A 26,251-nucleotide genomic window follows, 5' to 3' on the forward strand; every position below is an offset into this window, starting at 1 on the left:
AGACTAGAATGATATATATTAGGCCACACCGACTTAATTGTATGGATGACATCCACGCGCGCATTAGTTTTCGCCTTTTCTCAAAAAAAAAAAATAATCTCCGACGACGAGTCTCTACAGATCGGTTTTCTGTCCGGAACTTGCCGACTCATATTGTCGCAAAGCGCCGGCTTGTCGTAAAACTCTTTTTGGACTATCTAAAAACGTGTCAATTTTGTCGTAAATGATCTTCTGCACATGCGTATTGCGTTGCCGGGAATACGTGAGCATAACGGTTCAGAGGAAAAACTGAGGGATTGTTGTAGACTGGTACGCAATTGACGTCGGCCAGGGAGATATGACGTTTACACAGCTATACGAGAGATTGGTTAAAGCTAACCCATACTGTGTAGAGAGGAGCAAGCAAGGACATTTCTGTATCATTGCAATGTTTTGTTAGTTATTGTCATAAAGTAGTGATATGTACATTCCGCCTTGCCTTGTACTGAAAATGATGTCCATGTTGTACCTTGCATGCAGTGTTTTTGACTGAAGGTACATCATGACTACATGTACTAGAGCTTGTCTGAAATGGTTATACCTGTGACAGTAATACAGTACGAGATGTGTATATCAACATGTGCCTCCTACAAATAAAGACTTCTTGTTGTTTTTTGGTACATTGTGTTCTGTGGTCCAATTTGTAATAGCAGCTCCGTAGTCCTGTGGTTTTAGCAGGATTTTTTTTTCGCCCTCTCGCATTAGTTTTGGGGTCTCCAGAGGATGTCATCCATAAAATTAAATCAGTGTGGCCTTATATTTATCGGCCCTAGGACATTTCAACCATTGTGAACTAGTGTTGAATAGTACGCACTCTAACTGTATCAATGTTAGAGAGTGAGTAAGTTCAAATGTTGTTAAAAATGTGCGCCCCCAGTATTGATGTGCAGTTTACTGGTTAGCATGTGACGAGATTATTATTCAAAAATAAACAAAATATTACTAATTATACTCTACCAGCGTACCAGTGATTGGGCATGGCCATGGCTAAACATATTTCATCACGATTTACGGTATCAAAGTTAGACCCCATAATATGAAAACCAAATATCAATACAAAATCTTTCAAAATTTGACCTTAAATCTGTTGTATGTTGGGAAAAAAAATGATGGACATTATTATATATAGGTAGTTTGTTAAAGTTGCTTTAAAGAACAAAAGTAAGGGAAAATAGCCTGCCATATGCTATGTTTCGCTCGAAGAAGAAGAAATTCGCCGAGCCTGTGCGACGTAGTGGTACGTACGACGGTGCTGTTCGGCAACTGATATTTTTTTTCAAAATTAGGTGTCATATAATTACATCCAATCTATTAAAGTCTATAGAGAGAAATACAATTTGAAAATGAACTCGTATTCAAATGAGGAATTTCAAGAATTCACGCTGCCATTCGATGCATTTCAATTAGTAAATTGTCATGAAAAACTTGCTTTTTAATCTTTTATTTCCATTTAAACTTTTATTTGCAAATACACGCGACAGTGTAAAGGTCTGACAATGGCAACGGAATACACACTATTTTATTGCAATACACCTTATATAGATATATATTTCAGTGGATTGTTGTATCAGAAATGGAAGATTTGTCATATTCGACATCAGTTAATACGTAAAACGATCATGGATAATTGTATATTTCGAAAACAAGACAAGTGAATATAAAAACCAAAATAAGAAAATAAACAGAAATACGACAATTATACAAATTTGTATTGGATCAAATTTAAATATAGAGTTAATAAGTTTATTTGAAAAGAAAATTGACAATTAGACAAAAGAAATTTAATTGTACACTTATGTGTAACATAACAACTTTCATACGTTTCATTGAATACATGCTTCATTATTCATATATTATTATAAATCATATAGAAATATTTTCACCCTCTAGTCTTATCCCGAAATATGGTACACAGCTCACTCAATGCAATCCATTTATCCTCTCCATATCGTAAACCCCAAATATTAGGATTCTTCAAAACATCTTCAATGTAACTGTGTAATATGAATCTGGAGCGCTATAGTCTTAATTCCAAACACACTCGCTCTGATGACATAATTATATCTCAAACGTATGCGTATGTTGAAGTCCTATGTACTGAAAACCCTGTGCAGTTTATACAAGTTTCCGCTAAAGAACTGTATGTAAAACGGAAACAATATTATAAACCATGTAGAAATACTATGTTTCAAACACTTCCATTTCAAAAAAATTATATATAACATTTAGAAATATATTCATGGTACTAAACATTCTCCTTACTATACACTACCGAGGTCGCCACAATACGAGGTAAAAACGCATAAAAACAAATATATCATCGAAATGTCATTTACCATTCGTCACACAAAAACTATAGACATTATCAAACAGTCATCCTCCAAAAAATACACACATCAAAAATCATCTACCTATCAATTATGAGGAAAACCTGGTCAATCTGCCGTTTTTATATAAATTGCGAGTCGCATTCATTTACTGTGAGCATTTAAACTGGAAAACATCATCATACATCGTTATATGATCGCAAAATAAATAAACAAACCAATTAATTAATGTTATACAAAAAATGTGTAAATACATCCAGGGTACCAATAATGAACACAAACACTAACGTAATATCAAATAAATATAACATACACGTGTTTCTAACATCTTATTATTATTAATATATATATATCCATTGAATCACTAGGATAAGATAACACGATTAGATATGTGTTACGTTTAAAACAGTCGTTATAAGCTCGCTTGTACGCTCTAGATGTGTGATAGGTGGTAGATCGTTATCATCATCATCGTCTATGCCGAGGTGTCTTCTTGCTTTCCGACACTTTTCTTTATATACGTCTGTGAATGTAAATAGGAACATCTTCACAATAATATTCGTAAATACGAATGTACGTAGAATTGAAAATGCAATGAAAAGTTTGTTGCGCCCGCTATCGATGTACTTTACCATGTAGTCTGTAAACTCCAGCAATACAAAGTCGACATTTAATTTACGTTTAGAGTTAACAACTCAAAATTGCCTTTTAAACATTGCTCCCTAACTATGTGCTCATTATTTATTTACCATAGATCTATAAAAAAAAATTATACTTGGTAAATGTTGTCATACGTTTAATGACACGCTGACACCCTCGCTAGCCGTTGTCGTTGTACTAGTGGATTTAGACTTGGATTTATTGTTTGCGGCCCACGCATGCGCTGATGTTGATATCTTTGATTTGAATCTTTTCTTGTACATTGATTTGACCTACAATAAGAAATGCGTAGTTTGAGAAACTGAACAAACATATCGTATTATATTTGTTATTGTTATGTTCAATAATGTATATTTATATATACACTGAATTCTGCAGCACTAGCAATATAGAAGAGAAAGTCATTTTAAATCGCCTATGTAGAGGAACATTTTGCTTACAATTTAAATCGTCACATACCTCATCATTACAAGCACAGTGTAGTATAAAGATGAAGACACCCTGAAAACAAAGATGATATGATAGGATAAGCAACGCGATTTTTCACGTATCTAATCTTCGATGTAAAGAGTTAGCGAAGAGGTGTCCTTGTGAGAAAAAAATCCCAATATATTTCGAGGTTCGAATATACCATATTATTAATTATGCTTGTCTTGATTTTATTCTTACGGAAAGATGTTGTTTTTGACAAATTGTGTTATTATATATGGTTTTGGAACAGGTATAAATGTAATGGTGGAAATTACAATGCATACACTTACCTGGGAAGAATTCAGTAGTGCAAATAGGTATGCAAAAAACAACGTCTCCTTATTAAAGGCCAAGATACCAAATATCCACGTGAGTCCAAGTATTGGAAGTAGAATCATACATGCACGTACGCCAGACCTAGGTTAATACAGTATAAATGATTGAAGCCATCACTCTCTAACATTGATACAGTTACAGTTCGAACTATTCAACACCAGTTCACAATGGGTGAAAGGTGCTAGGGCCGATAAATATATCATTCTAGTCTATTTATCATTGAGAAAAAACATTTCGTCTGAAACGTCTGATTGAATTGATTAATTACCCACGATAAGCTATTAATTGATTGACTGACCGACCGATCACTGACTATTCAATTTGACTGGCCAATGGGTAATTGAATTATTATAGTCGTTATAGTGTGAAAATACCTTAACCAGTGTTTGCCATTGAATCGTCTTTTTTAGATTTCAAGAAAATACTAATAAAAATCGAATCCTGTGTGCTGAAGGTATAATATTAGAACCACATTCATTACACATAAAAAGCATTGTATAAATTGAATGCAAAATCATTGAAATGTCTCATTTTGACCATATACTTGTCCAAGAACATCTATGTATCATGTTTTATTCAAATTTGTTACAATGTACTTGAAAAACAAATTAAAATGCTTAAAGTTGACTAATTATTATGCGAATTAATTCATTATTATGCATGAACTGTGCATTATTCAGAAACATCTATGTATCAATTGTTATTGAAATCTGTTCAATGGTTCTTAGAAAAAATGTGAAAATGCTATAGCTAAATAATACGCACAGGATTTCAACCAAAAGTAATCAGTATTGCACATTATCCCAAAACATCTATGCACTAAGTTTCATTAAAATTTGTTTAATGGTATATAAGAAAAAGTGAGAATGCTTAAATTTGGTTAATTAATAAGGAAATTAGGTAATTACTATGCAGGGGATTTCAAACAAAGCCAATCAATACTGAGTATTATCCCAGGCCATCTATATACGAGTACCAAGCTTCATTGAAATCTGTTTAATGGTAGATGAAACAAATATTAAAAATCTTAAAATCGGTTAATTAATATGCAAATTAGAAACTTAATATACAAAGGATTTCAACCAAGGCCAATTAGTACTGCGTATTATCTCAGATCATCTATATACCAAGCTTCATTGAAATTTGTTTAAAGGGCAGCGGTCGTCGTGCCGCGTCCTGTTCGATATGGGACTCATAGCGACGTATAAAACGCGTGTAAAATACATTGTTTATTTACATGAAATTCGAACACGCACTGCGCGACGACCACCGCGCTTTAAAGATACATACGAAACAAGTGAAAATGCTTAAAGTCGATTAATTAATAAATGAATTATGTAATTAATATGAATTTATTTCAACCAAAAACTAATTAGAGCATCTATGTACCAGTTTCATTAAAATCTGATAATTGGTTCTTGAGATATCAATGGAACAGACACACACACAGACACATAGTGACCGATTAGACAGATGCGCTAACCGCAATGACTCCCATTGCGTGCTTTGCAAAAATGACATTTGAATACAAGGAATATCTACAGACTAGACGATAAAATACATAACATGTTAATTCACTCAACAACTGTGAGAGAAAGGCATGGTTTTACTCAGTTGAGATCTGTGTATTGTATGCATAACATTGAGTTGAAATCAAGCCATCATAGCACGTATAATCTGCACGGCTCAGTGTGGGTTAACCTTTGCTATCTGACCGCCATACTTTCTCCCACAAAAATGTTGCTTAACAAAATTATAGACAAAACATTGTATTTAATTATGACATAATACAAAATAAAATATTGGCCAATGGTATTAGGTAATCATAATCTTGACAATCAACCAAACAAATTATTTGTCAATGACAGATATAGGTGAGACTAGTACTACTTGAAAAAAAATCCAATTCCGGATTGTCCGGCGGAATTGAATTTGAATTGCTTATTATTAGTAATATGTATGCGAATGCGTCTAAATTCGTTAGATATATTTAAAAGCTGTTAGCCTAGTATTTTATGTATATAAATGCGTTTATTTGTTGGAAATTGCTCATTTCACAAAAAATCTCTGCGGTAATACATGCAATTACACGTTCACAGCCTGTAACCTTTTGTTTTCTGGTCTAAGGGTATATACGAAGTTTATGTTATTATTAATTTAAATATTACGAAAACCGCATTGTACATTATGTTGTTTGCATACACACGTTATAATCGTGACAAGTTCAATGAAAGCATGTCTGCAATTATGTTCGATGTCGTATTAGGTATAGGTAATTACACTCTTCATTACATTTACCTTAAGGCGATAGTTAGATAGTTATATTATTATGGCAAATATTCAAGATAAAAAGCATAATTACCTTAATCGTTCCTTCTCCGTTTTTGCTTCATTGACTTTTACACCCATGAATGCTCGCAGTACCAATATAAGAACAACTAAGTTAATCTGAAAAAGTCAAACGATTGAATATTATTATAATAGCATATGATTGTATATAATTATTGCAATTTATATAGTTTATATATATACCATTTGGCAAAGGTTACTGACGATGGACTGTTCCAGTGTGTTAAATTTAAAAATTACAACTTCATTTTCAACAGTTTCTAGAAATTGAAAATTGGATAACCAGGTTAACCATTGAGAGTCGCGTCAATACAAGTTATCAAAGCCGGAATGAGGTAATTCATTATCAGGAGAAAATGATTATCGAGTATTTCACTCTTATGATTAAAATAACGCGTGCAATATTCAATCATATTTATAAAATTGCGTCATTATGAGACCCCGTGAAATATTCAAAAGGAAGCAGTATATTCGATCATAGCATGTTGACATCGGAACAATAATGGAAATGAAAGTGAATCGTGTTAAATCTGTATTATTAGAATATTGATAAGCACACGATATCAGATGAAAAGCTCTATCATTAATGAAGCTATTTGACGTTGTTATAGAAACTGGAGCATTACCTAGGAAGTGAACACTGGAAAATAAAGCTGGGTTTTTTAAAAAGGCTCACCACAAATCCATAGAACTATAAACGAGTGCCACTGACTTTAATAGTGAACAGAATTCTTTATTATCCCGTCTCAAACATACGTGTTAGTCTATGCTTTCAAATTTGACATCTTCACTTCCCAAAGGTGTACACGTTATTGTGCGCAACAATTTTGACATAATTTCACATAATCATCCTCTAATAAATTGCATGAAAGTGTGGACGTATTATCGGGTGTACGTCAAGAGAGAATAACTTCGTTTCATCTATTAACTTTCACGGGGATAACATTTTCAATGTCGATGATTGTAAAACCATCTCGAGAAGATGATTCGCCTGTCCAATCAACTGTTGTCGAAGTAAATTTATATACCCTACACTTAAACGTGCAAATAAAAATTATAAATTGTACGAATGGTTTTAAAATTATAACAAAAGGTAAAATGAGGTACTTGGCCTTATTAAACGGGTTGTATGAGATCGTGAAGGTATATCAGTCTTTTGTTCATTCATACTCGAGTATGCACCCTGTATATGACTTGAAAAGATCCGACACTACGCATAATTACGATAACGAATGGATTATCAATTTTCACACATAATTGAATAGCTTAAATGGGTCCCATTACACACTCAACGCAGTGTATAGAACAATAGTGCTTTATAAAATTATCTAGGTTATAACATTTCGAATTACATTCACTAATTAGCACCAATAGTTAATACATATAACTATCTATATCTATTCCTCTGCAGAATTGCAGTTGACTGGAACTCTCTCCCTCCCATATTTGCTTTGCAAACCTCATTTTTTGCATCTTTTAAAAGTGATTTAATTAATTTTAAACTCGTGTGTGAACTAATAACTTAACTTGACCCATGTCGTTCACGCGATTTGACCTTGTATGGCTATGTCAGTTCTATGTATATTTAAACCAAAGTTAATTAACTTACTGATCTCATAACGTTATATCATTCATTATACGTTCATAATGTACGGTATATATTGATTCGTGATTTTGATTGTGTACATCATGCTGTGAAATATTGTGCTCGGCCTAGCTGAGAACGCAAACTATTTCTAATTTCTAAATCTATGACAAATGTCTGGACACCAGAGCTGGCACAAGGGAAATAAAGTAGTGTATCTTTGTAACAAAACTCGTATGAATATTATGCTGTCTCCTGGATATTCACCAGTGAACAGGCCACCATTTTTGAACATATATAAATTCAATTGTAACCAGGATATTGACAAATATCTGCATTGCGCAGGTCTTCTCAAACTTGGCAAAACAACTACTGATGATGGTGGACACACGCAAGGAAACCTTGCTCAAAATACTTCATCATTCAACGTTTTTTTCATCGGATCACGCCATCATTGTCAGTGAGATTGAATTCCCATGTCCTAACCCACCAATAAATAATATCTTAAAAAGCATTGACATTGAGAAATTTAAAAGACATTCTTTCTTCATCCTTAGTTCTAAAGCCTGCTACAAATGTCAAAGACCTTGCTGGGCAATAAAATAAGGTTGGTAGTACACTCTTAAATAATCTTCTAACTTGTTGAGTCCAGTGTTATTTCTCTCAAGCCGAATATTCCTTGGAACACTGGGAAGCTTCATCAGTGTAAACAAGTGAAAAAAAGACTTGATCGGAAAATGTTAAAATCAGGTTTAGAATTTCACAGATACAATTTACAATTAATGAATAATGGGTACAACAAGGTTCACTTCCAAAATGGCTACATACAATTTTCTCGAACTTTCTCTTTCCATCGATACAAACATCATCAACAAATTCTGCTTAATGGCATTTTGCCTGACATCATATAACATGACTCTCTAAAGTAGTCTAACTTGAGAACAATAGCTAAAAGCCTACCAAACATTATCCCATATCAACAACCTGTTCTTACCGAGGCAATCTGCTTATCGCCGTTTTCACTCTACTGGAATTGTTCTGTTTTTTTAAACAGTGACGTAGGATAAGTGGTAGAATTTGTCTGAAGTGTAGTTGAGAAGATTTTCTGTAATGCGAAGTAACACTGAAATAATTATTTTAGTTGGATGACGCAGCTTGTTTTGGGATGTGAATTAGAATAGACAACTTTTCAGACACTAATTTAAAGAAAGAAACGATATAACAATGTTTCAACAATCCACTCGTAATATATGTTTTTTTTCAGTCTGACCTGTGAGGTTAAGATATCACCGTCAAAATTACCTGTCTCAATTTCTTTTCCACTATTTTGTCATTATATGCTTATTTTAAAATTGATCGTATTTTATTGGTTGCAAATTATCAAGTAGTGGTATTTGATTATTATTTCAGTTGATTCATTTATTTTGTTATTACTACCTCATTTCACCATTTATTACTACTATCTGGTCGTTATCCATCGTATCATGGAGAGAAACGACATGGAAAGAAGTAGTCCCATATGTTATTGTAATTCAACAAGGATTATTGCAGAAATATTTAATATATTCCAATAATTTATTTTTAGTTTTCCGTAATTCATGTTTGTCGTCGTATGTGTATGACTTATCTGTGTGCACTCTTGTTCCTAATTGCATATATTGAACTATACTGGTGCCCATCTAAATTATCCCTGCGTTACATGAACTGTGTAATTTTATATTGATTAATGAGGTGTTAAAATATTGAATTTGTGTTTAGGGTTAATATTTGACCCGTGACAGAGGCACCCTTTCCATTCCAAGGGTGTGCCTCTAAATTCAAAAACCATATCATAGACCATTTGAAGATGAAAAGTACACTCCATTTCACACCATGGTTACAATGTTTAAGTACAATGTTTTAGTGGGCTTTCTGCCGTGGCTATCGACGCGGAAAATCTTATTAATTTTAGAAATTAGAAGAATTGATTTTTTGTTAAATTTGAATAAATCGTCTGTTTAAAATCAAAAAGATTGCTATGAATTCCCCATCATGTGTGCGTTATGTGTATTTTATCTGTATCAACTGATATATATGACCTGAGTTTTAGTGACAATAATAAGGAAATAATCAAATAATGATGAAATGTATACTAGATAAAGGCAAAATAATATCTTGATAACGAAATAAAGGCGAAGTAATAGCAAAATATTCAAACGTTTATGAAATAATTATCCAATAATTGCAAAATAAAGACAAAACAATGTTAAAATAATCAATGAATGAATAACAACAAAAATGATGGGACAATAATAGCGAAATAAGATTCAATTATGAAACTAACATATAACTATCAAATAACGTTGGTTTCGAAAATGACGACCTATTGCATTCATAGACACCACACATAACGGATAAGGAAATTACTAAGAAATATGACGTATCACCGAATATATAAAAATTGTTAAACTGTGCAAACCTAGAAAACAAAGGTGTACTTCTACGAAACTGTGGTGTAAGCCCTCAAAAAACAGAGATGCGCTAAGAAATCTAAAAAAACAGATGTATATCTAAGAAACAGTGGTGTAAATCTAAGAGAAACAGTGGTGTAAATCTAAGAAACAGTGGTGTAAATCTAAGAAACAGTGGTGTAAATCTAAGAAACAGTGGTGTAAATCTAAGAAACAGTGGTGTAAATCTAAGAAACAGATGCGTAAACCTAACATACACAGACTGGTGTAAACCTAAAAACAGAGTGAACGGAAAATGACCTATTTATTGGCGTGTCATTGACGCAACAACAATTATACATTGTTATAATTTAAAAAAAAATATGAATTTGTAATTTGGTAAAATAAGCTTTAAAATAACCAGAGTTGGGCATATAATAATTGCCCACCCAGGCAGTTAAACACCTCACAATTATACAAATCACGTATTGCTATCACAAACTGTTATAGTCATGTTTTTAGTGATATTTTGTATATACCTTACAACAATATATGAAAAATTATGCTAGTAATAACGATGTTTGACAAAAATGTTCATTGTTTAAAATATATTTCCTGCAATTTATATTATTATATAGTCTATTTCAAAAGAAAACTAATATAGCACCAATTCACGAAATCGCAAAGACATGATTAAACTCGTAACCACGATGTAATATATCAGTGATCGCCATGGGAATAACGTAACTAATTGCATAACAATTTTTCAACAAAACTAATTCAATTTGTGGATTATTCTAAATAAATGTATTAAAATATGCTTGAATTGAATAACCATCTGTGATTGACTGAGAGTTGGACATAGGAGATACAGTTAGTCCTTTATGGTGGCTTTAATAAAAATAGTGAATGATAAACTAATGTAATAAATGCAATTTGTTTATAGACATTCATTACGCGTAACTTCATTTAAAACTTGGCGACTGCACACTGTAAACCTCCCCTCTGATTGGTTATTGATTACATAGTTAGATTCCTTTGTTTCACCTGTTTGACCTGTGGTGAACTCTGGGCTAGGCAGGCTATTGTCTTCAGTTCAGCATGTGCTTCTGAAGAGTGAAGACGTCTCTGTGTCTGCTCTGAATTGCCCTGCCGCATTGGGTTTTCTGAAACTTGCTAGGTTTGCTAACATTTGTACACCGGTCCGGGAAGGTGCCACTAAATGAGGTAAGGAAGGTTTTCTTTTCATTGTTGGCTTCATCAGCATGAAATTATTGGCAGTGATTTGTTACAAGTTTGAGTACTCGTATGAACTCGATTTTATCACTCTTACTTTGGGTTATTATTGCAAGTCTGTAAATGTTAGTATTCGTTAGTATTCGTTAACTTGAAGACTTATTTCTTGAAAATTGTTTTGTTATTTATACTATTTGCCACCCATTTTTTGTGCCCATTGCGTACATGTGGTCAGCTACACGTTTAATAAAGCACATGGTATGCAATGTGTGCTTTGGCTGGTCAAAATGGTTGACAAATATTTCAGTTAGCATTGTTACTTATTGTTACATATTTTATTTGCCGTATATTTATTGGTTGTATCGCTCGACTTTCTGCACATATTAAGAGAAATGTATATTTAATTTACTGTACATTTTATGATGAGAATTGTTTGATTTACTTCGACTATTATAGTTTCCCTATTTTGTTTTGTATATTTTAGAACCATATTCTGGAGATGTACTAACTTGTTTTGATTCCGTAACGATTGACCATATGGAATAAATATATGATATAACCAGAGTACGCGTTTCTAGTTGGTGGCGTAAGAGACTGTAATACCTGTGGGAGCTTGTGATGCCTACATAGTTCTCGTTTAACCTTCGCTGAAGATCATAATTTTGTGTTGCCTTCATACCTTGTACATACTGGTAATACTGCGGTCAGTCAAGTGAATATCGTGCTGTGAATGTCATATCCAAGATCATAAACCCATGCAAGACAGGGAAATGAGTCTGAATCAAAGATATTCGCAAAATAGGGACACGTTATTCGACCTGGACCGAGCCAGTATGCAACTTGATAAGATACATCGTTTGAAGAAATCAACAGCTTCATATGGCGGTCATCTTACCAGAGTCTACACTGAGATAAACAGTATGATGTCCACAAAAGCAGCATACCAAGAAGTAAGCAAGAAAAGATGTGCTCTTGAGAAAATATTCAACTCGTATAAAAAAACTTGTCGTGAATATATGCAGTGTCTACCTCCAATGGCAAGAGGTGCTGTCGAAAGTGAATACGAGGTTGAGCTTGAAAGAAAGGAGTATTTTGATCAGAGACACAGAGAATGGGTATTCCAAACAATGGAGTCTCCTGGCCCAAAGGAAAGGATTGACGACCAAATGGAAGACGCATTGGAACATGGATTTCTCTTAGAAAGGAAAGTCCACATGCCAACTCTAACCACAGAGCCAAATGCCTCGGTAGATTTTCACACTTCATCTTGGCCTCAACTCCCACAAGAAAACAAGACAAATCCATGGGATACTGGCAAGAAAGAATTTTTGGATGTGGATATTGAGGATGGTAGAATAGGTTCTAACTCCAATACAAAGACAAGTCGTGTGTCTAGGGAAGCAAGGAGGAAACTCGCTTTAGCCCGGTGTGAGTTAGACCAACTCAAAGTTGAAAAACAGATAAAGCAACGCATAAAAGAGTTGCAGCTTCGAGAAGAAACAGAAAAACGTCTGCTTCTGATGCGTCAAGAGAGGGAGCAGCAGGAAGCAGAAATGGAAATTATGCAAGCTCAAAATCGGGTAAGACAAGCCAAGGTAGAAGTAGACTTTATAGATGAAGAAATTGAATCTGACCAGAAGTCTGATATACTCCCTGGTTTGCAGAGGCAAACCCAACAAGAAATGATGAGCAATTATTTCCAATCGTATATACCGTCGTGCAGTCCAGCCAATAGTCAATTCAGGACTACAGGGGCGTCAAGTCCACAACATAAAAGCTTTGTTGATAATGCACATGGTACCAGCGAACAATATCGTGATGACAGAGGAGGGCCTATAGGGAAGCAGATGACCACTAAGAAGTCAGGTAATGGTGCTGCTCTCTCTGAAACGTTCCAATTACAGAAACTGTTAGAAAGTCGACAGAAGACAATGGAATGCATTGTGCAGAATCAGCTGGAGACTACCAAAGCATTAGCCATTAACTTGAGTCTACCAAAACAAGAGTTTCATACCTTCGATGGTGACCCAGTCGCATATCCAACCTTTATCAAAAACTTTGAGGTGAACATAGAACAATTAGTCAAGGATGATACTGTCAAACTATCATATCTTATCCAACACTGTACTGGAGCTGCTAAGGAAGCAATCAGAAGCTGTGTAATTCTCCCTCCAGAGCGAGGATATACAGAAGCCCGGAAGATCCTTTCTACAAGCTTTGGTCAGAAACACGTCATAGTGCATGCTACAATTGACAAAGTGGTGAAAGGCCCTCAGATAAAGGCATATGAAGTGGATAAGCTTCAGAAATTGGCTCGTGATATGAAGAATTGCCACCTCAGTTCTGAGCAAATGAATTTCCATGCTGACATCAATTCAATGGATACCCTGGAAAAGGTGGTTAGGCGGTTACCATCATACTTGCAATCAGATTGGGCCAAGCAAGCTGGCAAGTTGATCAGTGTGGGCACTGAACCTGAATTCCTGCACCTTACCCACTTTCTGGAGAACAGATCAGCAATTGCAAATACAAGATTTGGTAAATTGGTAGGATCTAAGCCTGATGGAGAAAAAGATTCAAATGCCAGATCAAGACAAAAGCCAAGTAAAGCTACTACATTGGCTACACATGTAGATGACACGCCTCCCATAAATCTTCCTTCCAAGTTTGCCTCCAATGATGTTGGTGCTGATGATACTTCCATGATCGAAGTTAATGGCAGGTTGTCTGTTTTGCAGTGGTAGCCATGCATTTGAACATTGTCGAAAATTTACGTTCAAACCGTTCCAAGAGAGAAAAGACTTCATCAGGGAACACAGGCTCTGTGACTGTTGCCTAGAAGCAAGACCTCCTCACTTGGCTAGGAATTGTAGAAGTGGTCGTATTTGCCCTATCGTAGGCTGTGGTAAAAGACATCATCCTTTGCTTCATCCTGCAACATCAGACTCAGCATATCAAACATCTGCAACTCCCAAGACATTCAGCAACAGTAATCTGAAAGCTCCCGCCACAGCTCAAAATGAGAGACATAGTAATGTCATTGGAAGCAAGGCGCAATGTAGTGCTACACAAGCCAATCAACCACGCATAAGTTTGCAGGTGATTCCTGTTCGTGTCAGTGGGGTAGATGGAGGCCAAGAGATTGAAACCTATGCATTTCTCGACAGTGGTTCTGATTCGTCTATCTGCCTTTACAGCCTTGCTGATAAATTAGGTATTACAGGTAAACATGTCAATTATACATTGTCCACACTGAATGCAGAGAGGCAGATTAATGGTCATGAATTACAGATGGATGTAAGAGGTCTGAATTTGGTCAATGGTGTGCGACTGGATAAAGTTTGGACAACGGATAGATTACCGATAGCAACTGACAGTATTCCGACCAAGTTGGATATAAAAGGATGGTCTCACCTGAATGATATAGAATTGCCAGAGATAGAAGTTAAAGACGTTACTCTCCTCATTGGGAACGATGTCCCCGAGGCACATTGGGTTCTTGAGGAGCGTCGTGGTGAAAGGAAGCAACCATATGGTATTCGAACACTACTTGGTTGGACATTCATTGGACCAATGGGCAGAAAGAAGCGTGGAGGTAACAGCATCAATTTTATTAATGTTGACAAAGTCTTGGACTCTGATTCCCCAATTCAGTGTCTCGAACCTATAACTTCTCAGCTTCATCGCATGTACAATGCAGATTTCACAGAGTCCTTGTTTGATACCAAGGCATGTATGTCGCTGGAAGATAGAAGAGCAAAGGCGATCATGGACAGTTCAGTTTGTCTGATTGAGGGTCACTACCAGCTGGCTCTTCCTTGGCGATATGATGATCCCTGCTTACCCAACAACAAATGGTCTGCTCTAAAGAGGTTGAAGCTACTGAAGAGGCGTCTATTGAAAGATCCTGCACTTATGAAGAAATATAAAGACACATTGGATGGTTACATCTCCCAGGGTCATGCAAGAAGAATGCCCAATGTGGATTCATCAGCAACGAAGTCTGGCTCTACTTGGTATTTACCTCATCATCCAGTAATCCACTCGAATAAACCAGAGAAGGTGAGAGTTGTTTTTGACTGCGCTGCCAAATACCAAGGCACATCTCTTAATGATCAGCTTCTGCAAGGTCCTGATCTAAATAATACCCTTGTGGGAGTACTTCTTCAATTTCGAAAAGAGCCAGTTGCCATTGTCGCTGACATCAAGCAAATGTTCCATCAAGTTAAGGTGAAGAAGGCGGACTGCGATGCACTAAGATTCTTATGGTGGCCGGAAGGAGATTTATCTAAAGATCCAGCCGATCATCAAATGTTGGTGCATCCATTTGGTGCCACATCTTCACCAAGCTGTGCAGCATATGCTCTGAAGAGAACTGCAGATGACAACAGAAGTAATTATGACACTCATATTGTGGATACTGTTTATAGAAACTTCTACGTCGATGATTGTCTGAAGTCTGTTGCTAGTGTTGAAGAAGCCAAGGAACTGGTGAAACTGTTGCCTGAAATGTTAGCTAAAGGAGGTTTTCATCTAACAAAATGGATATCCAACTGTCGGGAAATCTTAGCACTGATCCCAGAAGCTGAGCGTGCTTCTTCAGTGATGAATCTAGATATGGAGAACTTGCCGATTGACAGAGCTCTTGGCATCCAATGGGATGTTGAAAAGGATGCCTTTAACTTCAGAATTGGCGACAGACTGAAAGAAGAGACACGCAGGGAGATGTTATCATTCGTGGCTTCAGTCTACGACCCACTTGGATTCGCTGCCCCCTTTGTTTTACCGGCAAAACGAATCTTACAAGAATTATGTCGTGTTGGATATGGATGGGATGAAAAGGTTCCAGAAGATCAACTGTCGAATTGGGGGGAATGGAGGAAAAAACTACCTACTTTGATGACACTAGCTATACCTAGATGCTACAAACCAACCGGTTTCAGTCAAATACAAACAGTGGAACTCCATAATTTCTCTGATGCCTCCTTAGGAGGTTATGGGGTTGCATCTTACCTGCGGCTGATAGATACAAATGGTACAATTCATTGCAGTTTGCTGATGGGAAAGTCCAGGGTCGCTCCGCTCAAAGCCATGACAGTACCGAGGCTTGAACTAACAGCAGCTACAGTTGCAGTTAAGGTCAGCAGACAAATTCAAGATGAAATTCAACTCCCAATCCAGAGAACCCTATTTTGGACAGATTCAACAATAGTCATCCAATATATTCGCAACATGGCAACACGATTCCAAACCTTTGTCTCTAACCGCCTCCAGATTATTCACGATGCTTCATCTCCATCACAATGGTACCACGTCAGTTCAGAGTTCAATCCAGCAGACCATGCATCACGAGGAATAAAATTTAATGGTTCTAATGAGGCAGCAATAACCACATGGTTCCATGGTGCAGCATTTCTATGGCAACCTGAATCAGAATGGCCAGGCCAACCTACTGACCTACCAGAAATTGATCGTGACGACAAAGAGCTGAGAAGGAAGGTCCAAGCAACAACCATTACCCAGTGCAATACAATGGGTACAGATGTTTGGAGTCGTTTGCTCCATCAATAACTCCTCTTGGTATAAATTACAAGTGAGTGTTGCATGGCTCATCCGGTTTAAGATGTACTTGAGAAGATCTGCCTTATTGAAAATAGGCCCGTTAACAGTTCATGAACTTTCCATTGCTACCACTGACATTTGCAGAATTGTCCAACGAAGTTCATTTCCAAGAGAGTTTGCTTCACCGCAAAAGATTCTGAGTGAGAAACCTGATGCTGAAGGTTATGTCAGTACACTGCGAAAGTTAAACCCTAAATTAGAAAATGGAGTCCTACACGTCGGAGGACGACTAGTGAACGCACCCATTAGTCAGCAAGCTAGACATCCAATTATATTACCTCGCAATCATCATGTGACTGAGTTGATCGTTCAACATTACCATGAACAACAAGGACATGTTGGCCCAAACCAAGTGTTGTCAGAGATACGACAGAAGTTCTGGATTGTTCATGGACTAGCTACTGTAAAGCGTGTGATTGGTAGGTGTATTAAGTGTCGTTGATGGAATACACAACCCGGGAATCAAAAAATGACTCCACTTCCTGCAGCTAGAGTGACACCAGGTGAGCCACCATTCTCCCATGTCGGGATAGATTATTTTGGACCACTGTATGTTAAGTACAGAAGAGGTACCATTAAACGATATGGATGCGTGTTCACCTGCCTGGCCATTCGGGCTGTTCATATCGAAGTGGCCCATGATTTATCCACAGATTCCTTTATACAATCTGTGTGGAGATTTATTAGTCGGCGTGGACCACCTACACATCTCTACAGTGATAATGGTACCAATTTCCGGGGAGCCGAGACTGAGCTGAAACAGATGCTTGCTAAATGGAACCAAGCTTTTATTAACGGTAAACTTAGCAGAAGAAATATTCAATGGCATTTTAATCCACCAGCAGCAAGTCATGCAGGTGGAGTCTGGGAACGGATGATTCGTTCGATAAGAAAGATTCTTCGATCTTTATTAGGGAACAGGTTAGTGGATGATGAAACGCTACTCACTTTCACTACAGAAGTGGAGAAAATTCTTAATAATCGACCACTAACACATTTATCTGATGATCCAGATGATCTTGAACCACTCACACCAAACCATTTACTTTTGCTACGCCCAAATCCTTGTACGTCGGTGAGTGAAATCATAGAAGAAAATGGTCATCACAGAAGAAGAACCGAAACTCAACATCTTGCAACTGAGTTTTGGAAACGGTGGGTACGTGAGTACTTGCCAACTCTACAAGAAAGGCAGAAATGGTGCAGGCCGAAAAGGAACCTATCCATTGGTGATTTGGTACTTGTTGTCAATGAAAATATTCCTCGAGGTGAATGGCCTTTGGGAAAAGTCGAACAGACCTTTGCTGATCGATTTGGTACAACTCGTCATGTTCTTGTGAAGACTTCCACTGGATGTTTACGGAGAGATGTGCGCAAGCTCTGTTTATTGGAAGGCAACATGGATCACAAGACTGTGATGGAAAGACAAGATGGAGTAACTAGAGCAGCAGAGATCGGTGCAGAAGACACCAAGGAAATACATGAACAAGTAGATGGATGTGATCATTCGATGCCACGTCGTAGTAAAAGACTACATCACAAGAAGAAAATAGAACAATGAACCTTTGTTGAACAGAACAATGATTTTTTTCTTTTCATGTACATGATTCATTTAGTTGTCGGTTCTGCAACTTTAAATTTAGAAAGGCTCCTCGTGACGTGCGCCTTTCGGGGGCGGTGTGTAAGTTGTGCAAACCTCCCCTCTGATTGGTTATTGATTACATAGTTAGATTCCTTTGTTTCACCTGTTTGACCTGTGGTGAACTCTGGGCTAGGCAGGCTATTGTCTTCAGTTCAGCATGTGCTTCTGAAGAGTGAAGACGTCTCTGTGTCTGCTCTGAATTGCCCTGCCGCATTGGGTTTTCTGAAACTTGCTAGGTTTGCTAACATTTGTACACCGGTCCGGGAAGGTGCCACTAAATGAGGTAAGGAAGGTTTTCTTTTCATTGTTGGCTTCATCAGCATGAAATTATTGGCAGTGATTTGTTACAAGTTTGAGTACTCGTATGAACTCGATTTTATCACTCTTACTTTGGGTTATTATTGCAAGTCTGTAAATGTTAGTATTCGTTAGTATTCGTTAACTTGAAGACTTATTTCTTGAAAATTGTTTTGTTATTTATACTATTTGCCACCCATTTTTTGTGCCCATTGCGTACATGTGGTCAGCTACACGTTTAATAAAGCACATGGTATGCAATGTGTGCTTTGGCTGGTCAAAATGGTTGACAAATATTTCAGTTAGCATTGTTACTTATTGTTACATATTTTATTTGCCGTATATTTATTGGTTGTATCGCTCGACTTTCTGCACATATTAAGAGAAATGTATATTTAATTTACTGTACATTTTATGATGAGAATTGTTTGATTTACTTCGACTATTATAGTTTCCATATTTTGTTTTGTATATTTTAGAACCATATTCTGGAGATGTACTAACTTGTTTTGATTCCGTAACGATTGACCATATGGAATAAATATATGATATAACCAGAGTACGCGTTTCTAGTTGGTGGCGTAAGAGACTGTAATACCTGTGGGAGCTTGTGATGCCTACAGTGCCAATCATTCACGCAAAGCTTATACAAATTGCAATAGATACAATATATAAAATTCAGATGCAAGTATTTTTCAAAGCAGATAATATAATAACTTGGGTCGGAAGAAAAGAAATAGAAATGTTAGGCATGTTCAGTGAAAATCCAACAACAGTGGCTTGCAGGAACTAGTCAGTGACGGAATATTATTCATATTGTGCATTTCAGTTGTCTGTTTCTGTACATGCTGTGATGTCTTGGTGTTGTGTACGAGTCTACATTGAATTGATTTGGAAATAGTATTTAGTTGGTTGGCCATATGCACAGATTTACTGAAACATATATTCAAATGTACAAAAAGTGTTTGAGATACAAGAGTGTGGACACTAGGGCAAAGTTTACAAGGAAACAAAATGATTTAAATTCGACTTGTGTTGTGAAAACGTCTGGAATCAACTTACGATAATAATGCAGATGACTGGTCCAACAAAAGCATAAACAACGCCGTCTTCCGTTGACAACCAGCAACTGAAAATAGTAACGACAATTTCATCAATTAATATTGTTATACCTCTGCTTTTGCCAGTTCTGACGTCATCCATGAATCAATATGCACAATGCAACAGGATGTCAAACTAATTAGTAGTCATGGTCACGATGGGCGTGAACGGATAGGTGCGGCATGCTTATAATTGCATGGAATAAATTCACTTCAAGTAGATACCGAGTATGACTAAGCATTCCTGTATGCATAATAATATAATGTACCCAACTGAAAATTGTATTCGATAATTCTATGCCCAAGAAAATAATGCAAATATGTTTGAAAATAACTGAATTTGTAGTATATGGAAAAACAACTGCCAATCTTGTACCAGCTTTCGTACGTGGAATGCTGAGTATCAGGATATAGCTCCTGTAAACCCAGTGTATGCGCAATAGCGATAGTAATGACCAGTATAACACACTACCACGGGTTTCCAAATTGTTACCGTAATAGCAGTCTGAAATATTTATTTGAAACAGTTGACGCATTAGCGGTTGAGTTTGAAACATAGTTTGGAGGCAAAAACAAACCCCGCGGCTTTCTCGCTCACAATGATATTTCGGCGGCCATTTCTATATAAGGTCTATTGAAAAATAATACTCACATTAACTCATTACCGTAATGAGCGTGTTTTGTTGCTACAGTTATTCCTACAATAACAGCAGGCGTCCCGTATCCTAGTAGGAAATAGTAGGGCAGGACGCTGTTGGATGGTGCAAATACAGAACTGACTTTAAGATAGAGTTGTATTCCTTGAACCAACATCCAAAAGAAAGCAGCCAGAAAAAGATAATGTAAACAAATCGCTATCCCGGCACAGACTTTCTGCAAGACAAAGTCAAATAATAAAGTAAAGAATGCTCCAAAATATATGCAATGCAATGTAATGTAATGCAATGTAATGCAATGTGATGTAATGTGACACATACAACGTCCCAGGACATGTTTAGGATGATCGGCGCAACAAAACTTGAATCTTAAGTTAGTTGTATCTTACATGATATATATTGTTGTCAATAATAGTTGAGTCAAAGAATATTGTTTAGGGGATTGGAAAAAAGCATAACAATTTGATATTAAACGATCGTTTTGTATTTTATATGTACATGACATATTTTTCTCGAAATATGCCTAATTACCCCAGAGCCTGTGAGAGGATTTATTTATATATATGCTACCAAATAAGTTCGATTGCTATTGATTATCTCTGAAAAATGTACCTTGAGATATCAGAATGTATCAATTTCCATTCACCCACCCACCAATCCACTATATGCAAAATATACTGATAATATTGGATCGTGTGCTGCGTTGTAGAAAAGATAATGCAAGTTCACAGCATGGCCGAACATTTAAATACAATTGAAAAAAAAACTACTGGCACTCAATACATTAGACGCATTGTATTGCACTAGCATTACAAGGCAGTAACAAAATAGTCAATTGAATATTCATGAACCTATATGATCCAACTCTGCACTATTTCTGAACTCGAAACGTAGATTTCGTAAATTTATTCATGGATTTAAATATACATGAGAGATATTTAATTATATGGCAGTTGTCTTGGTCGTGATTTGAGCAGGTATTCTGAGATATACAACAACATATTTTGTTTATTATTATACACCTGTCACTGTAACGCCATACGTTACAGCGTGCTGTAATTTTGCGGTATTTTAGGGGGTATTTTCATTCTACCATACAATGAAATGCGAATGCCAAATATTGAATGACTAATAACAAAAACAAACATTGCTGCCACCAGGGTTTGACTGGACTCAACTTACAGAAGTTCGCTGATTCTGTTTTATACATTTTGGATTTCGGCATTCCCACTCAAACAGTACGCCGTCGCATCGACCTCCGCTGCGCGTCGGTCGATACTTCCGCTGTACTGTCTTCGTACACACTATGAGGTATCCTCGTAATAAGCTCATATTATACATCTGACAACGAAACCCATAACATCATCTGTTATCGTATGAACGTGTTCGAAAGTGTTACGGACGCGATCGAATGATATCCTTATTTGGTAAAAGGGTGTCGTATTTACATCACATTCGAATATGTCGTTTGTTAATATCAGACGAAGCATCTAAATTTTATACTAAACATCATGTACAAAAAAAGATATTATTATAAAAAGGTTGTCAGAAGAATAAGTCAAAGTCCATACGGGATCGTATCCACTTCCGCTACGCGTCACTCGATATGATCTCGTAATAACATTATGCAACACATACCGTGTCGTGAGTAATCAGGCCTGATACCAGGAACATAAGCTGCGCAAACGCCAGCATTAGAACAAGGTTGTGTAGAATGATGATTCGTTCGGAATGTAATCTGTAAATAAATGTAATTAAAACGTTGTTCAAATAAACAAATTACAGTGCCATGTGTATTTTGAGTATGTCAGAGAAATTCGCAGATTATTAATCACTAAAATAATCATGAATATCGTAGTACACTTGATGTCAATTTTCGATAATCGTGCGTGCGAGAAACCAACAACGAAAGAACAATACATACAGTACGGTGACGTAATCAAACAAAAAATAGTATGCGCTTCAGACATGCGCAAATGGTATGTTGTAGTACAGGTGTATCACGGTATTGTGCACATCATCTAACGTAGACACACATTTCATTTTCTCAACTGCGGTTTGTAATATGTGTAATTTTAACATATATATCGGTGTCTGTTCAGCAGTGTTCAAGTAATTTACAGAGTGTTTGTACAAAATAAAATCAAGTGAACTGTAGAACACACCACGGAACTGAGAACTCCCGTAGCCCCGTGGTGTTAGCTACTTGTACATTGGCTGCTTTAATTATAGTACTATAAAAGTAAACACAATCCCCATATCAACAAATTATTGTCTAATGTATACCAACTATTAACACTGCCTACTCATAAGCCTTGCCTACAAATGAAAGTATCCTTGCCGATTGTCTACTAGCGCTGTCATGGGGGCTATCACATGATATGACTGACAAGATTGAGTACAAATAATGATGTGATAATAACATGGATATCCGGATCCACGTGGATAACAATAAAAATAAATTATAAACCTATAATCTCAAACTGAACTGACGAAAACTTGTGATCGTCATTCACGTCACGTAAATGTATCCATTGGAATAAACGTGTGTTTCTTATTAATGTACTGTGCATCTTTTACATCACTTGCAAAGGGGAGGGAGTATTCCTCCACTTAAATTTAACTAGATTTAAATAGCGTTGGTCACAGACCCCTTTTACAGTGACATTCAGTGAAGCAAAACCAATTAGTCACATGGCTTGTATTGATAGCAAGATAAACGTTTTCACTGACAAGTTCCTGTGTACATGTGTGTGTTATACTCCGTGCATGTTTTGGGTTACTAGTATTTCTTTTTATCAGTGGATTGTTTGTTTACATGGTATTTCTATGTAGTACATACGCTCATCTTTACCTGAAATATATCAACGATCCGAACGTACATAAAAGACAAACTAAAGATATGGAACAACCAATCACAGTAATGAGTTCCAATGCTTGTCGATGTCTTGCACTGAACTGTAAAATCAACAATGGTGATTATGATATGAATTATGTATAGTAAATCTCGTGTTATTTAAAAAATTGTCAAATAATTTCAACTTGAAAATAATACTGAGCCAGGTCGTTGACGTTTTCTAATAAATAGGTGGCGACGCTTTGGTTTGGATACATCTGACAATCTTAAATAGACGCAACAATCACTATGTAATTTAAGCACCTTTTCGTGTGCAACTCGTTTCAATTTTCCTTGTGACGTCATTGCGTTACTGACAGTCGGTTAAGATTTCTAGCGTCTTTTACATTGTCTATATATAAATCGATAAGTTATCTTATTTGTATTGAATTATATTGAAATTATATTCCCATCATCGTACGTGCGAAGTGAGGAAAGTAAATAATTTCTTGACCAAACTTCTAATGTTTAAACGACTATACATTGTTTGCAGTGTATATGTTTACCCGGTATGACGTCAATTGCACAAGCAACGCAAAACTTGTTAGATGTTCCGTGCTGCAGATAGCGAACTCATTTGTTTGAGTCACAATGCTAGTCCCTGTGGTGTGCCACAAACTGAAAACAAACCAGATTAGATCGATAAGGTGCTTGTTTCATTATCAATGTAAGAAGAAAATAAGATCAAATAGTAAGAGGTTATTCACAATTCGCGAAGCATCTCGGACAATGCCGTAACGTACGATGCACGAGAACGCAAATACCGGTATTTTGTTTATAACTTTGTTATTATACGACTTATGTTGATAAATTTAGAAAACGAAAAAAAGCAGTCAAAAGTTGTGTGTTCGGCTTTAGCGCCCCCCGCAACACCTGTGAACGACTGTTACAACCTCAATCTGAATTTAAATGTTCGGGCGCATAATGATTAGGATTGAAGCACTCATTTATATATGAGTAACTTGCCGCAGTAGTTATCAACGAATGTCGTCAAGACGCCACAGTATCCCGGCCGCTGATCTTTCAAGTTGTTCGCATCTTGTGGTTATAATACTTTCTTAAGACATTCGTAGCATGACTGCACAAATGAAACTGCTGGACAGCTTTTATGGCCTTTATGAATTTCAAAACATAAGGATGAAATTACGGCCCTTCTTATCGAGTAGAACCGATGCTCAAAATTTGCGCCAGCGAGGTGCGCACGCGTGGTGCGTTCAAAATTTCGAACACTAACGCGTCTGGTGGCAAACTAGCATTGAAAGCAATATTTTAAGCTGACCTTTTTCCAGGTTTTTTAAAAAAAAATAATAAAAAAGACTATTAACAAAATACCGGAATTTACCTTCTTGTTCATCGTACACTTCGGCATATATTCGGTTTGTGTTTCCATTGATCAGTCATAGCAAAATAACGAAAATCAATGTAATGTTTAGCTCACAGTTTACTGATCTAGGCGTATAATAATGTAAGTAAGAATACGTCATTCTAATTCGAAATGAAAAATTGTATTTTGAAATCAAACTAAGTGCGTGCAAATAGTGGAGTGCAAACATTAAACTCTGTGTTTACCTTGTCCTACTCTTAAAGTTCATAAAACCGCAGACAGTTTTCTCAATAGGAAGATTCTGATATGGACAATATAAGACATTGACATTGCATCGGATTAGTAACGTACGAACAGTTATATACATCCAGCCTTTCACATCACGTGTTACTTATGTGAACTTAAAGCGGGAGGGTCGTCACTGCGCACGCGCGGGAATTGAGTCCCAAGCGACAATAACACCAGACGCTAAAAACGCATGGGTAGACGATTGTTTGTAAACAATGACACGCTATGGCCATCTGACGCATGCGCAGGTGACGACTTCTCCGCTTTAACAAAATGCACGAGTTTTAGAGTAATGTGCTTTGAAGGTGTCTATTACCTAATTCGTTTGTTGCTATAGTAGCAGACCGTCCTAATACCATTATAAGGCTAATAACATAGACAGGAATGTTCATACTTGTTTTTAGTAGTCCCACTAAGCATACTAGGCGGTTAAGTAAAGAAGGGGCGTCGATACATTCATTAGTTTTTATGCAACGTAGCGACTATGTCACCTCTTATCAAACAACACAATCACCTCGTGGGATCTTTACTGGATTAGGCAAACTATTTAAACGTGAATGCACACTGAGTTGTGCATACTAATAGAGTGCAGAGTAGATTTGAAAGTACGAGAAATCACCGGTCGTGCTTTATCAGTTATTCGTTCATTATATCAAGACAATTGCCCGTATTAAAAATAGTTCTTCGAGCATGGGTAATATCGATGTACTTTATGAGCTGCAGAAACCACGAGGGTTAGTCTATAGTATGTCCGATTCAGTTCTTTGGACCTACCTTACTCAAAGTGATATTCAAAATGACCGGAGCAGCAAATGGCGTAGGAAGGCTAGGGTACTGGGAAACGGAAATGACGTCACTTCCGAGCTTTGCATATGACGCTGATAATGTCATTTGGTCTGGTAGAATTTGATTTAGTGAACGAAACAACGTGATTACAACTCCAATCTTGTCCGATTCTATAACAAACACAAGTGTCATTGATTAATCTTTGTGA

At 36.5% G+C, this 26,251-nt stretch overlaps 1 protein-coding gene across 1 annotated transcript; it reads right to left on the reverse strand.

Moving 5' to 3' along the window:
* Positions 1 to 1,464: 1,464 nt before the first annotated feature.
* On the reverse strand, positions 1,465 to 26,207 carry LOC146731456 (adhesion G protein-coupled receptor D1-like). Its single transcript, XM_085493545.1, has 12 exons — positions 26,032 to 26,207; positions 25,215 to 25,270; positions 24,152 to 24,263; positions 23,604 to 23,707; positions 22,388 to 22,487; positions 20,746 to 20,966; positions 20,056 to 20,122; positions 6,196 to 6,281; positions 3,788 to 3,914; positions 3,486 to 3,527; positions 3,161 to 3,298; positions 1,465 to 2,889 (listed from the first exon to the last, which is right to left on the reverse strand). Exons 1-12 carry the CDS (start codon positions 26,146 to 26,148, stop codon positions 2,842 to 2,844), a joined length of 1,218 nt encoding a protein of 405 aa, XP_085349671.1. The 5' UTR covers positions 26,149 to 26,207; the 3' UTR covers positions 1,465 to 2,841.
* Positions 26,208 to 26,251: the final 44 nt, after the last annotated feature.

The sequence above is a fragment of the Saccoglossus kowalevskii genome, chromosome 19 (genome assembly GCF_978046115.1).
Source record: "Saccoglossus kowalevskii chromosome 19, keSacKowa6.1, whole genome shotgun sequence".
NCBI classification, from domain to species: Eukaryota; Metazoa; Hemichordata; class Enteropneusta; family Harrimaniidae; genus Saccoglossus; species Saccoglossus kowalevskii.

Bases quoted from the DNA above. Each gene is read 5' to 3' on its own strand.
- LOC146731456 (XM_085493545.1), bottom strand. From the start codon at position 26,148: ATGACATTATCAGCGTCATATGCAAAGCTCGGAAGTGACGTCATTTCC. The intron at 25,271-26,031 runs GTAGGTCCAAAG...TGTCCATATCAG, and splicing joins TGAATATCACTTTGAGTAAG to AATCTTCCTATTGAGAAAAC. The intron at 3,528-3,787 runs GTAAGTGTATGC...CTTTGTTTTCAG, and splicing joins CACTACTGAATTCTTCCCAG to GGTGTCTTCATCTTTATACT.